General features: G+C 46.7%; 1 protein-coding gene across 8 annotated transcripts in view; it reads right to left on the reverse strand.

Annotated features, from left to right (window-relative positions):
- Positions 1-14669, reverse strand: part of TRPM8 (transient receptor potential cation channel subfamily M member 8) — a 136779-nt gene that overhangs the window by 25418 nt on the left and 96692 nt on the right. For 7 of the 8 annotated variants that reach the window (XR_003991593.1, XR_003991592.1, XM_030487658.1 and 4 more), the window contains exons 3-10: positions 14475-14548; positions 11466-11622; positions 7807-7984; positions 7283-7455; positions 6514-6688; positions 5436-5503; positions 3681-3878; positions 697-799 (exon numbers count right to left, since the gene is read on the reverse strand). Coding sequence is in view for 6 of the 8 variants with exons in the window: in XM_030487658.1 (XP_030343518.1) it covers positions 697-799; positions 3681-3878; positions 5436-5503; positions 6514-6688; positions 7283-7455; positions 7807-7984; positions 11466-11622; positions 14475-14548 (1126 nt within the window). In the remaining 2 variants the exon portion in view is untranslated. Of the gene's footprint in view, positions 1-696; positions 800-3680; positions 3879-5435; positions 5504-6513; positions 6689-7282; positions 7456-7806; positions 7985-8574; positions 8646-11465; positions 11623-14474; positions 14549-14669 lie in introns of those variants that run through there. The other variant, XM_030487663.1, reaches the window with a different exon arrangement.

The following is a 14669-nucleotide window of genomic DNA, read 5'->3' on the forward strand; positions in this document are numbered from 1 at the left end:
CTTCCCGAGTGGGTTTTGGAGGATGCTGGAGGCTTAGAGGCATATTTATGGTCCAACATAGACCACAGATGAAATCCTAGGAGCATCTCATCAACCACAACCAGCACAACATATCCTTCAGGCTCCTCATCCTGCATCCCCTAGACAAAAGAAATTCTGCAGGAATTCCTCCCAGTGGGCCCCTATGCAAGAAGCATCATGAGAAGCTCCAGGCTGGACAGAGCCTTGGGTGACATGGTCTAGTGTGAGGTGTCCCTGCTCATGGCAGAGGGTTGGAACTGGATGATCAACATATATACCAAAAGATACTTGATTTTACATTGGAGGATGCTGAGTAATCCATTTACAGGATAAACAGCATAACTAGAACAGATCCTTTGCTTCACTTCCTGACTCCCTGTTGTGTTGCATACTCGCGTGCTGCTCTCAGAGATGTTATACCAGCACTCCAAAAGCTCTGCTAAATGCCTTCCTAATTATCTGGACTGGGTCTCTGTCTCACCCACACTAACACATCCCATAATGCTGCTGTAGCCTGTCCACACCACTCCAGATGAAGACAAGCTCCACCCTCTGTCAGAAGCTTAAGAAAATCTGTTCTAGGAAATAGCGAGCCATCTTTGTTTCATTTATTTGAAAGAAGAAACTCCCCCCCGAAAACCAACCAACAACCAAACCAGAAACACAATCACTTGCCTTTGTAGAGAGCAAAAGAAATGGCATTGCTCACAATTTCATCTCCAGCCTCTTCTATTTTGATAACTGTCAATAAATGAGGGTTCTCAAGGACTTCTTTGATCTACAAAAAGCAACAGTTCCATTTCAAAGCAATCTCAGCTGTTTAGTAGTTGATCTCCTAGAGCATCATTAAAGGAAATTTCCCATCACATCACAGCAAAGCTGCTTCCCATCAGTCCTGTTTCCATGTACAGCTAAAATTTAATCAAGTCCAGATAGAAGTAGCTTATAAGATTTATTTTCAAGTCACTAAAGTACAAGATTAATTCTCCTCTGAACATACAGCAAAGAACTGTGATTCCCCCATGCAGAATGTTGGAATCAAAATGATATAATCTCAGTAATTATAAACTACTCATCAAGAAAAACCAGATTGTAACAGCCTAAGTTTCAACAAATGTCTTGCAGTTTATTAGAGAACAGTTTCTACCTCCTTGTGCTTTGTGAAAAACAGAGGTCACTTCTCACGTAACCAACCCTTCTAATGTTCCTCCCACTCTAGCATGTGGAAAACAATCTTAGACAAGATTATTTCAAGATTTACCAATCTTAGACAAGACTATTTCTCTTATTACAATCTTATTACAAGATTTGTTAGTCTTAGAGAAGATTATTAATCTTAAACAAGACTACAAGGGAGACATCGAGGTGCTGGAGTGGGGCCAGAGAAGGGCAATGGAGCTGGTGCAGGGCCTGGAGCACAAGTGTGATGAGGAACAGCTGAGGGACCTGGGGGGTTCAGTCTGGAGAAGAGAAGGCTCAGGGGGGACCTTCTTGCTCTCTGCAACTGCCTGACAGGAGGATGGAGCCAGGAGGGGGCTGGTCTCTGCTCCCAAGGAACAAGGGATGGGACAAGAGGAAATGGCCTCAAGCTGCACCAGGGCAGGTTTAGATGGAGCTGAGGAACAATTCCTTCCCCAGAGGGTGCTCAGGCATTGGAACAGGCTGCCCAGGGCAGTGCTGGAGTCACCGTCCCTGCAAGTGTTCACACAGCGTGTAGCCGAGGCCTCAGTGCCATGGGTTAGTGGTGGCCTTGGCAGTGCTGGGAATGGTTGGACTGGATGAGCTTAAAGGTCTTTTCCAGCCTGCTTGATTCCGTGATTCTATGAGTAGCCACTCGTGGGTGCAGGAAGAGGTATACTCCAAAGCAGCTCAGCAGAAGCTGAGGAGTGCGGCCAAGTGGCCTAACAGGGAAAACTGCCTTCAGCAGCTCCACACTCCCAGAGCTCCTTCTGGAAACCAGAGGCTCATGGTCTGCTCAGGGCGCTGTTCTTCCTCTTTGGGTTTGGATGCCACAGCCCCAGGGCTCAAAGTGCAAGTTCAGATGTGATTTCTGCAGGATGGTCTCTGCAAAAGGCCATTCCTACCCTTGTCCCTGTAAGCTTCTTATTAAAGCAGCAGCAAACTGGTGAGATTGGATGATAGCTCTGGAAATCTAGTCCAAGCCCGTGGCTCAGAAGAAGGGCAAATGGAGCAGGTTGCCCAGTGGAATTTGCAGGTTGTCCCTTGGACTCACTGTGCCAAGCTCTGACTAAGAGATTTCAGTCGGGCCTTGCCAGAAACAATAGCTGCTTGAACTTCAATAGTTGCTCAGCCTTCAATACCAGAAGCTTTGCTTGGTTTATAGCAAAGAAAATACATAAGTTTGAGTGTCTGAATCCCTCTCTGGGGCCTGCAAACAAGCCACAATGGTGCAGTCATGAAAAAAAAAAGGCTGGAGTGCAGAAAGCTGAGAGAAGGGGCCTTAAGTGCAATATTCCCTTTCCCACACCTCATTATGAGCTTCAACTGAGATTTGAATGTCCAATAACTCCCCACTGTGAGCATGGGTAGGAGAAAATTAACCAAGAGAAGAAAACCAAATCAGACCCCAGGATAAAGCACTGGGCAGTTAATGGAGAAAGTCAATTAGCTCAAGTTAATGGCTTGTTCACTGAGCTGAGAAGTTCTTGGAACTAAGACCTCAACACCAAGATTTGTGTGGAGCTCAAGTGTTTTAAAGAGAGCAGGAACATACCCAAAACCAGGTCCACCTGAAGGTCAGGTAGCCAGAGAGTTATGACAGGACTGGCACAAGCAACCCAAGCTAGCAGATGCTCTCCTTACTTCTCCAGTTTTCCCAGTCTCCAGAAAACACTCTCGTAATGAACAGTTCCATATGGGATTACAACAGCAACTACATCCTGAAAGCACTACCTCTGGTCAAAGAGGTAAAGAAGAGTAAAAGAAGCATCTGCTGAGGTATATGCAGTGTTGTATCTTCAACTGCATCACATGTACACAGTCTAATAAGTAAATGCTAACGAAGTCCTGATGGAGATGGTGTAGGGATGCTGCTGTGGTGAAATCCTGACCAAGTAAGCCCTCTTGTCCTAAATGTCCCACTCCTAGTCTGGAAAGGAAATCAGTATCCTAAGGGATGCAGGAAGACAAGAACTTTTGGGACTACTACAGTTTGACAGTCCATGGGGCAGCAGTGCTAACCCTTTGTCTCTGAGCAACTCAGCAGGATTCAGCAGCGTGGGGCCTGCTTCAGCAAATAGCCAATTTCTCCACCTTCACAAAGCACACAAAACAGCAACCCCAACCAGCACACCAGCCAAGAGACACCTCCAGCAGCCAGTGCTCCAGAGCAATGGCAAGCAGCCAGGGAGCAGACAGTTACAAAACATCTGGTCTTGGCTCTCCTGTGCCTAGACATGTGCTGCCTGTCCAGAAGATTGCAGTCTCCCACTCTTTTTGTTCCAATCCCTGTAAGTTATAAGAGTTTGGGATTTTTCATTTTGAAATCCCTACGGATACATCATGACAAGGAGCCCCACACACCCTATAGGTATCACCAGATGGCAACATCCCTGATTTGGAAGTCACTAGGTGCTCCTGACCTCCTGTTTCCTCTACTCTCCTCCCACTTTTGGCTCCCTGCAGTAGCACACACTTACCCATTTGATCCAGCTTTCAGTCTCCTCTTCTGAGAGCCTTGAAATGGTGCGAGGCAGATACCTGAGCAAGCTCTCCTTGACGCATGAAGAAGCAAGAGTGCCTTCTGCCTCCATCAGGCTAGCAATAACATCAGCAATCCGACCAGAGCCTTCCACCACGACACAGGGAATCTTACTCTTGATGGCCACATTGATAGACTAGGGAGCCAGAGAAGGGAGAGGTGATCACTTGAAGCATGACTGTGCTAGGAGCTTACTGTTCAGTAGAAAGACTAGAGATTGTAGGTTTGAATTAGGTGAGAAAAACAGAAATTCATGGTCCAAAGCAGGGCATATTTAACATATCATTTTCAGGTTTGCTCTAAAACCTGAATGGATGCTCCACTTCATCTTAGGACCTGTGATGAAGGTCCTAAGTGATGAAGATACTGAACTGTGCATCTCTAATCACCTACAACCTACCTGCAGGCAAAGCTGAAATTAATGATGTGAATGAAACCAAAAGACCCAGGAAGCATACAGGGAGCCCGGGATAATGGCCTGGCTCAGACTAATTGATTAATGTTCGCAATGAAGTGGTTACAAAGACTGTGCTTTGAATTCCCATTGTCACCTGACAAGCCGAATAGTTTGATTAGCCTCACTCTGAACGGCACAACTCAAGGCACAACAGGTAGTACCAAGATCACCCAAAAGAAAGGATTATAAATACCACCTCCTTCAGTTTTGCTGACTCAAACACTACGTACTCTCTTCACTGTATCCTACCTTCTTGCAATTCCAGCCCATTTCCCAGCTCTTTCTCAAGGTCCTGCAGCCCAGGCTACATCAGCTCCTCTCCTTGCTGTTCATCAGAGCCATCTCACACTCACAGTTACTGTGCCCTTCCCACACAGCCTCACTGCACATGCCCTCAGTTTGAATTCCCTGCTGCCAGCTCCCTTTGCTCTCTCAGCCATATCCTCTCTGTGCAGGCCACTCACCTTCACTCTTGCAAGGTGGAGGGGGAGGTAAATCCTGGGTTTTAACACTGAGACAGATCTAGAAGTTATCTTTTCCCCCCTGCCCTAAGCATCACTGAGACATCCTGTTTCAAGAAACTTCATTCTGCTTCTCCATGCTGCTCATCCTCTTCCTGTCACCTATGTGAAGGCGATGCCTGCTCCCTCCCCTTGGAAGGGTCAGAGTCAGCAGAGCCCTCCTGCCTTGCTCAGCTGCCTACATTTAAACTAGGCACAGACCACAGTTCCCAGGAGCAGCAACCACGAGGCAGTTCAAGCAAGCTCAGAGCCAGAGTGTCTCCAGTACAGCTCTTCCCTGGGTATCACAAGAAAGCACTAATCTGCACCGAGCATGAGCAAGCCGAGTCTTCCTAAAGCTAAGTTCAGGCAAAATGGTACTAAAAGGCTCAATACCTACATGGCTGACAAAGACATTTCTGATGCTGCCCAAATAGACACAAGAGAAGTATTTCCATGCTGGATTTGCTAGGGAAGAACCGAACTGTCCCAGGCAACAGTTTTCCAGGATGTCAGCCTGAGGCAGAACCTTTTCGCACAGAAAACCTTAAGTGAAACAAACTTCATCAGCTTCAATGCAATTGCAAGCAAGGTCTTTCCATAGCAAGTGCTGGGCAAGCTTCAGTAATAATAGGACTGTCTATTTTATCAAGTTGCTTGTGGCATAACCTGTCCTAACCCCTAAAGCAACGTCCCTGCTGTCGCTCCTGGAAATAAGTAAAAGAAATAAACTTACTTTCAAGGTCTCCTTCCCTCCACCTTGGGCAAAACACACGATTGGGATCTTCCCACCATAATTAGATTCTGTGAAAGATGCCAAAAGAGAAGAAAGAAAGGAAAAAGAGTCAACCCATGAATGCAGTTTGAACAATTCCTTTTTCGTGAGTACAGTGAAAGATTTGCAAGCAGTTCATGCAAACACTTTGCTACTGGATTACTGTTGATTTTGCCAAATCCATTAACAGCTCTTCCTGGTTTCAATGGAGAGTTAGTTTTGCCTGATGTTCCGCACAGCTCCCTTCAGACACCCTTCTCCAAGAGATGATTGTTTCCTCCTATCAATCATCATTTTTAGGAGCTCCAGAGTCCCCCAAATGTGGTTTTATTGTAGTTACCTACTGCTTTGACCACTGTGTGGTTCTTATCCCAAGTCCAAGATTCAGAACCTTTGACTCCACATTGCCAATTGCAAAGGAAAGCTAGAAATGCCCTAACTCCAGGAGCTAGTGTTTAAGAGACATCCCAAGTTCTGCCATGATTCTGGGCACTTCATCATGACTAACAGCAAGGATGTTTCAGCTGAGGTACACAGTAAAGCAAACCAACTCGAAAACCTCTTTAACTGAGAATTTCTGGTCAAGGTTTTGGGTATGTTTTCCCCATTTTGGCAAAGAAGGAGCTGAAATGGTTTAGGAGCAGGTTGCAGATGGATCAATCACCCTCACAAACCAATTTCTTCAGAAAAGCCTTATTTCAGCCCCTGGGTAGTTGTGCTTCAGCTACCTGGAATTCGGTGCCAGGTGGGAAGTCAGGGTCAGCTTCCAACAGATAGCAGGAAAGGAGGATAGCAGGGAAGGGCTAAACCAGACCATTTGCTGTGTCTCACAAAGGATTACGGTCACATAAAGAATGGAAGATGAAGGGAGGGGTGTTGGTCTGAAGAAGGCTGGGTGTGCAGTTACCACATCCCTTCCAGCTCAGCATCCAAAGGATGCCACCACTACTCTTTTGTCCCCAGAAAATCACTGTGCATCAGCCGCAAAGCACGCAAGGACTAAGGAGAAGGAAGTTTGCAGCATCCCATCCACACCTACCTGGGATAATCCGCTCCGAAATGTACTTCTCTAACTGAGTTCGTACTTTGGCCTCTATCGCTGGGTGTCCATGGGTGCCGTTATCAACCAGCAAGAGGTGGGTGTGATTATTATCCAGGCAATAGAGAGGGTCTCTCTTGAGATCATCCATTATGTAGTGCGCCAAGTAGTACTCCTGGAAGCACAAGCACAGCATTTAACAGACCCAAGGGCAGAGCATGCACAAGCCTTCAAGGACAAGCTGCTGAGAGCTGAACCTCCAGCCACCAACTATTCCTCACTAGTGTTCAAGGCCAGGTTGGACACAGGGGCTTGGAGCAACCTGCTCTAGTGGAAGGTGTCCCTGCCCGTGGCAGGAGGTTGGAACTGGGTGAGCTTTAAGGTCCCTTCCAAGCTAAACCAGTCTGGGATTCTATGAGAATTTAGTTTCCTCCTGTTCTGGGAAGAGCACCCAATGTTGTGTCTCACTGCTATGTACATTGAAGAAAAGCTGGGCCCAGGTTGAATTGCTGAGGACACAGTAGGCCAGGTCAAGTACACACAAATGTGCTTCTACCCCAGCATTCCACTGCAAAGCATTCTGCTGAGGTCTGCTTTGCCAGACACACAAGCAGAGCTTGACTGAGCACTCAGCTCAGACATCACATGGCTGATAGCACCAGCCTAGCAAAGATACTGTTATGCTGAGAGCAGTGGTCAGTCAGGGACATAACCTGTCTAACTGACAGCCAAGCCACCCCCTTCCCACCAACCCAGGCATGGTTCTTACATCAGTATCACCACTGCGGATCAGACTTTCCCGGTTGGAAATCATGCCCCAGGCTGCTATGCCAATAGCCACCACGTTCTCCTCTGAGCTCCGACTGATGGTGTTGTCTCTGACCACTTCCCCAATGTACCTCATCAGCCCGTAATGCGTGCCTCCTGTGAAAATCCAGGCCCCTGGGGAAAACGTCCAAAAACCTGGAGGGATGCAGTGGAACACCCACCCTCCTAACACAGTACCTTTACAATACCACATCCCATATCCCTCTTAAGACCTTACCTCACAAGAGTCACTTATTCTTCAGTTAAACACAAAAGATATGCTACACACCTTACTTGATCATAGGCATCTCATGACTAGTTCTCAACCCTGTTACTTCCAAACCATGAGGTCACATTTGCCCCAAGTGCACCAGCCAAGCAGAAACAAACTGAATGCTCTGCCTCCCTGCTGATCCTTTGAGCTGCTGCCTCTCCAACAGTATTATGCAGCAATAAAGCCACACAGGCACATCTGCAGGTCTTTACCTTTGGACTGGGCGATGTAGATGAGCCTGCTGAATATCTTGCGCATCCGGGGCTTGAGGGCAAAGTTCTTCGCGCCCCCAGTGACAGAGATGACAAGGTTTGGGGTCTTCAGGTGCCAGTGCTGGGTCATGAGATCATAGAGTGTTTCAGAGTCTGTGTCGCATGACAAGCGGATGTACTTGGGTGAGAGAAAAGAACAAACATAGCAAGAAGTAAATAGCGATAGCTGGGAACATGGTGCTTTCTTCTGTAATGAACAGTCTTACGCCAACAGCCAGCAGGCAAAAGGTGAAGTCTTTGTTTCTTCTTCTAAAGCCTCTTTATCCCTCCAGGCACCCAACCCACCTTCCTCTAGAGTAGAGGAAAGCAGAAGCACGGACCTCGGGGTTCAGAGGAACATTGGAAGGATGAACACAACACTGAGGAAGTTTATGGTATAACAATTTTAACTGTACCAATGCTAATTACAGCTTAGATCCTGGATTAGTGGTAGCATTGTTCTAAGTGATCTAATAATTACAGTTGTATTTTGATTACCCTACTAAGCCTTAATTGAATGAGCTATAAATTCCAGGCTCCACGTGCATGGTGTCTCTATTATAACATATACCCGTAACAGCATTTTAAGTATAATCCATAACTTGATTAAATATGTAGTAAAGCTTGAACACTGTATGTGAAGAAGAAATGCCCATATCTTGAGAGGCATTTAACTTCAGTGAAAGGACATAGTGATGTATTCCAGGACAGGTTCCCAGGAGTACTTACTGCATCTGTCTCAGAAAAACATTCCACAGAGGAAGTCTAATAGGCTCCAGCAGCTACACAGGAGAGCTAAGAGGCTCCCATAGCTTCTGCTCTGACAAGCATCAGCTTCTTGGTGTGTTTTGCAGGAGAGGGGGGCCTCTCCCCCCATAGAGCTTACCAGAAGAATTAACTGCTCCACAGGGCCATCTGCAAATTCTGTTAGCTCTGTAGTTAGAAGGCATTTCTCTAAACCTCACTGATACACAAAGTACCTTGAATCTGTATGACTACCTTTGCTGCACCAACAATGAAAGTTTCCAGTTGAATGACTTGTTTCCATCTATAGCTGTTGTTTTCACCCCTATAAAGCAAGTACCAAATAAAAGATGCTGCAGCCAAGTTGCTCATACGGCTTCTCTCATACATCATAATTGCAAACACACTTCAGTTACACTTAAGTTTCATACCAGGTACTAGCAACTACACATCTGACACTTGAGTCCTTGGCAAGGCTCTACTCAAGCAGCTGAACCCCCTCGGTGCAGGCGCTTGCTTTCTCCGAGGTACAACGGTGCCATCTCCTGGTGCACGCCAGCCATGACCGATCCAACCTTCCAACGCAGGCAATACGGGTGTTTCAGCCCCTGAACTCAGCAAGGTGTTCAGAGAAGCATTTTTCAGCTTGAGAGTACCAGACCATGAAAGCCAGCAACTGCAATGTTCGTGGATGTTACAGGATCTGAGCAACACCGCAGAAGTGAGCACTCAAGCAGGACTTCAGAAGTGGAGAGATTTTATTGGTCTGTTCATATCTAATAGTTCTGCTCAGAGCTTTTTAGGACTCATCTGTCCTAAAAAGCATGATACAGGGTATAAAACTTCCCATTCATTGCTGATAACAGTCGGTGATTGTTAGGTTACCTTGAGTTTGACGTCCTCCCCATCATGCACAGCAAGAGAAAATACTTTAAGACCAGCAGGTGCCTTGAGGTATAGGGAGTGAGAATGTAGAATAGAGATGGGACTCCATGATGGGATAGATTAGGAGACTTATATGCAGTATTTGAACAAAGTATGCTCTGAAGCACGCACAAGGACCTTGAGAGTCCTCCTGAAACAACTATGAGCAAACTGATTTGCAAGGTGGGAAGGGGAACACAGCCTAAGGAAAGAACATTTAAGCTTTGAGAACTCCGAAGTGTGGCAATGGAGCAAGCCATTTCTTCTTTCAGTAAAGGGACACAGCAGCTTACAGCACACTAGTATGAAGCTAAAAGATGCATATCAAGAAATAGGTGAAGTACTTGGATCTGGTTTAATCGTGATTCGAAACCTTCAGTCTTCTTTCCCACCAAAATGCCTCATTTCTGCTACTTTGCATAAACCAAACTCAATTAATTTACATAGCATGCTCTCATTTCCCTCACTTATTTTGGTTGTCTCAAGCAAGCTGCATTGCTGGTAAATACCACTCATTTAGAAGAGACAGATGAGCTCAGCCACATGTGACTCCTCACACAGTATCACTATAAATCATCACAAACAGCAACGCCTGCTCTTTTCTTCTTCCCACCCCTCCACTCCTGTCCCCACACCAAGGAAAAACACAGGAAAAGATTAAAACCCAGCAGAATAAAGCCTCTGAAGTTCCACTGCTCTCTTAGATCCCCACTGAATTTACTGTTATTGCAGGACCTCCACCCTGGGAAGCAGGCAGTATTCAATTGGTTCTAGGCCTGAGCAAAATGGTCTGTGTGGGTATCCTCTTAGCAAGAGATTTGGCTAGAAAACTTTGCAGAGCCCTTCCAAACAAAACTGCTCTAGGAGGGTGTGCAACACCTTTTCCAGCATTGCACAACATCCTTCAGAGTGGCCAGGCCAAGACCTAAGATACTACTGTATGGAAAAGAGCACTGTACGTCCACAGACTGCAATGATCTGCATGCAGAACAGCTAGGGAAGAAGGGAATATAGGTCAACAAGCTCTGTAGGCAGACACTGGATAACATGCTGCCCCATGTTAAAGCCATTACAAAGCATGAGTGATGATTTCATGGAGTAGCAAGCACGTAAGTGCAGCTTCTGCACTGAAGAGTACAGATCCTCCAAAGAGAGGTCTAAGATCCCATACAGATATGAAATCCCTATGATTATCATCTCCTGGATCCTGCTGCACCTTCAAAGGCAAAGCATGTCTCACACACTCCTGTCCCAACAGTTGCACTGGTGCTCACCCTCACACTGTTCTCTTTCTAAGGCATAAGTTCGGCCATGCTGGAAAGGTGCAGTGTTCCCCAAAAACCCAGCCTTGTGGTGGTGTTAAAGTCAAGCAGTCAGGAACAAAGCATCTTTATCAGGAGCCTGATCATTCAGGTACTTAAGCTTATCATGTTAGGTCCACCACTAAGGATGGGCAGAAGGGTACTAAGTTACTCCTCAACACCGTGACACTTCCATATAGACAGGGACCACACACTGGCCACTGTAACTACACACTGACATAATCAGGGTACAGAGTCCCAGTGAGAGACATCACAGATCTAGCTTTAAATGAGAAGGTCCTCCTAGCCCAAGGCCTTAACAATTGCAATAAAACTAGCTCCTAGAAAAAGTGACCAACCACCTCATCCACCCATTCTTCTGCTATGCCTGGAAACACAGAACCTCTTTTCCCTCCCACCACCAGCCTACAAAACAAATAACAGAAATTATTCTTTCTTACCTATAATTCAGGGCTTGAGAAACCAGCTTGTCTCCTTTGTAGCCTAACACGTTACATTCCCACTAGAATAAAATCAACTTTATCTTCCCCTTCCCTGCTTTTCAGGGGGTTCCACTGGCATAGGGTTTAGGACTCTGAATACAGTGCTCCCAAGAGGGGCCTGACATATGCCCTTGATACTATCACTTACCTTTCCTCTTTTTCCCATGTTTTCAAACTGAATGTCCCCAAAGGCATCGGTAGGAAGCTCCTTAGTGTGCTTCTTGTAGTTCCATTTTTCATTCGTATTAATCTGAGTGCCCTCTATGTGCTGATTTTCAGGGTAGCCACATTTACATAAGTTACCCCTGAAAGAAGAACGAACATACATGGAACCCCAGGTTATCATCCTGAGCACAGAAAAACAAGTTCTGGCATGTTTATTGACAAAAGACAGAACATTGTCACAGCTGACACCACCTTTAGAACTTCTGCTTCATCAGGACATTCCCAAGAAGTGTTATGTACCATCCCTGGCAGTGTTCAAGGCCAGGCTGAACACAGGTGCTTGGAGCAACCTGCTCTAGTGGAAGGTGTCCCTGCCCGTGGCAGGGGGTTGGAACTGGAGGAGCTTTGAGGTCCCTTCCAACACAAACCAGGCCGGGACTCTATGATCCTGCAGTAAACCTAGAGCCTGCAGAACAAATAATGCCCAAAGCAGCAGCCACATTAAGTGCGAAGTCCGGGAGCAGGCTTGTACCAACACAACTCAAGCCAAGCAGCAGGTGGAGCTGCAGAATCAGTTGTACCTGGGACTCCACTTGGATTTGCTACGTGACAAGTCAACAACTGAGAGACCAGAACCTAATCACGCCTCCTCCCCCTATAATCGGCTTCTGCCTAGCACTGAGCAACGGAGTGGAGTGTATCTCAGGAACCAGGCTGTGTTGAGAGATAAGCTGACACTCCTGGATTGCCTTGCATAAACGACCTTTTTTGTTAGCACAAATCAAGTTAGGTCACCAGCAACTTAATCGGAAAACTACAACTCTGCATAGAAATGAGGAACATGAACCAGAACTCTCCATCAGAAGTGACCTACTCTGCTGCTAACCTGATGTGGACAGATGGTTTCTTTCCCTTTTTGTGCTCTCATCCATATGAAGAGTTCACTAAGATGACTACCAAGTGTAATCATCTTCAATGAAAACTCAGGGCCTCACTGATGTATAAGCACGCCTAAGGCATATTCAAATCAAAAAACAACAGGAATCTGGTCTCTGAGCAGATTTTACAGGCAGTTTACTCTGTTCCTAGCACATTTCCACCACCACCACCTCTATCTGATGCACAGCATGATGTGCAGTCACTACCAACGCCCTCCTCACCAACACTGAAATTGCAGCAAGGGTAGGAAGAACTAGGGCTTGGGTTGTGCAGGACTAGGAAAAGCTAGAAAAACTCAGAGCTTAGGCAGAAGCTCTTCCCTGTGAGGGTGCTGAGGCGCTGGCACAGACTTTTCCCAGAGAAGCTGTGGCTGCCCCATCCCTGGCAGTGTTCAAGGCCAGGTTGGACACAGGGGCTTGGAGCAACCTGCTCTAGTGGAAGGTGTCCCTGCCCGTGGCAGGGGGTTGGAACTGGGTGAGCTTTAAGGTCCCTTCCAATGCAAATCATTCTATGAAATAGGGACTTTGATATTAAAGCCCTTGGACAGAGCTGCTGGAAGGCATGCTGACAAAGTTGCCATGAAGGTCAGGCCCCAATTTTGTCATGCAGGGTAAGAGGGTTCTGCAGAGGGATCTGGACAGGCTAGATCAATAGGCCAAGGCCAGCTGCATGAGGTTCAACAAGGCAAAGTGCCAGGTCCTGCATTTGGGCCACAACAGCCCCCTGCAACACTCCAGGCTTGGGGAAGAGCAGCTGGAAACTGCTCATGGAAAAGGACCTGGAGGTGCTGATTGACAGAGCTGAACATGAGCAGCTTGTGCCCAGGCAGCCAAGAAGCCACCAGCATCCTGGCCTGGATCAGCACCAGTGTGGCAGCAGGGCCAGGGCAGGGATTGTCCCCCTGTGCTGGGCACTGGTGAGGCTGCACCTCAAACCCTGTGTTCAGTTCTGGGCCCCTCACTACAAGAGAGACATCGAGGTGCTGGAGCAGGGCCAGAGAAGGGCAATGGAGCTGGTGCAGGGCCTGGAGCACAAGTGTGATGAGGAACGGCTGAGGGACCTGGGGGGGTTTAGTCTGGAGAAGAGAAGGCTCAGGGGGGACCTTATCGCTCTCTACAACTGCCTGACAGGAGGATGGAGCCAGGAGGGGGCTGGTCTCTGCTCCCAAGGAACAAGGGATGGGACAAGAGGAAACGGCCTCAAGCTGCCCCAGGGGAGGTTTAGATGGAGATGAGGAACAATTCCTTCCCCAAAGGGTGCTCAGGCATTGGAACAGGCTGCCCAGGGCAGTGCTGGAGTCACCGTCCCTGCAAGTGTTCACACCCCGTGTAGCCGAGGCCTCAGTGCCATGGGTTAGTGGTGGCCTTGGCAGTGCTGGGAATGGTTGGACTGGAGGAGCTTAATGGTCTCTTCCAACTTGGTTGATTCTATCAAGATACTTGTATATTAACCCAAACCCCTGCTATTTCCAGTTTTAACACAAACTCCAGAGCCTGGAGCAGTGAACTCCAAAGTGGAAAGTGCATTAAATAAACTTTAAAAAACAAAATTAAAAATATTATTTCATCTTTCATCCTTTTTTAATTGCTGTGTTTGTGCCTGTTTTATAATGTATTATTACAGTAGTAGATATAGATATAGATAGTTTAGATATAAACCTACATTGAGGGGTATACTCAGCAAGTTGTTATTGATGGGTTGCGCACTATAATCATGTGGAGAGCACTGGTCTAGAGCTGGCAGAAGCACCCTGGGGTGCCGGGCCAAGCATCAGCCTTCCAGCTTTTCTGAATGACTGCACAACACCCCAGGCACATGCAAGCGAGCCAAGCAAGGAAAGAAGTAGTCCTGAGGTCGGGTTGCACTGCTGCGTTCAGCCTCTTCACTAAGCCCCAAGAAGTTTGCTTCCCCTTGGCTTAGCAATAAGAATTATAATAAGCATTACACTATATAATGATACTATACAATTCTAATTAATCACTATAATAGTCCCAGAACTCTCCCCAGCTCCCAGCCCCCCCATGCCCAGTAAAACATAAGAATATCTGCTTACATCGACTTGGTGTCTTTTGTAAAAAAGACACATTCTCTCTTCTTGAAGTTCTCTTGGATGAAGCTGACCAAATCCTTGAAGAGAATTAAAGATAAAAGTTTACTTACAATAACTCCTAAACCAGAAGAAACCTCAGTAACAGCATCGTCAGCTTAAACACAAGGAAAACTGCAGATTCACAAGTCTCCTTTTCTC

Source organism: Strigops habroptila, chromosome 5 (assembly GCF_004027225.2).
Source record: "Strigops habroptila isolate Jane chromosome 5, bStrHab1.2.pri, whole genome shotgun sequence".
In the NCBI taxonomy this organism is placed as follows: Eukaryota; Metazoa; Chordata; class Aves; order Psittaciformes; family Psittacidae; genus Strigops; species Strigops habroptila.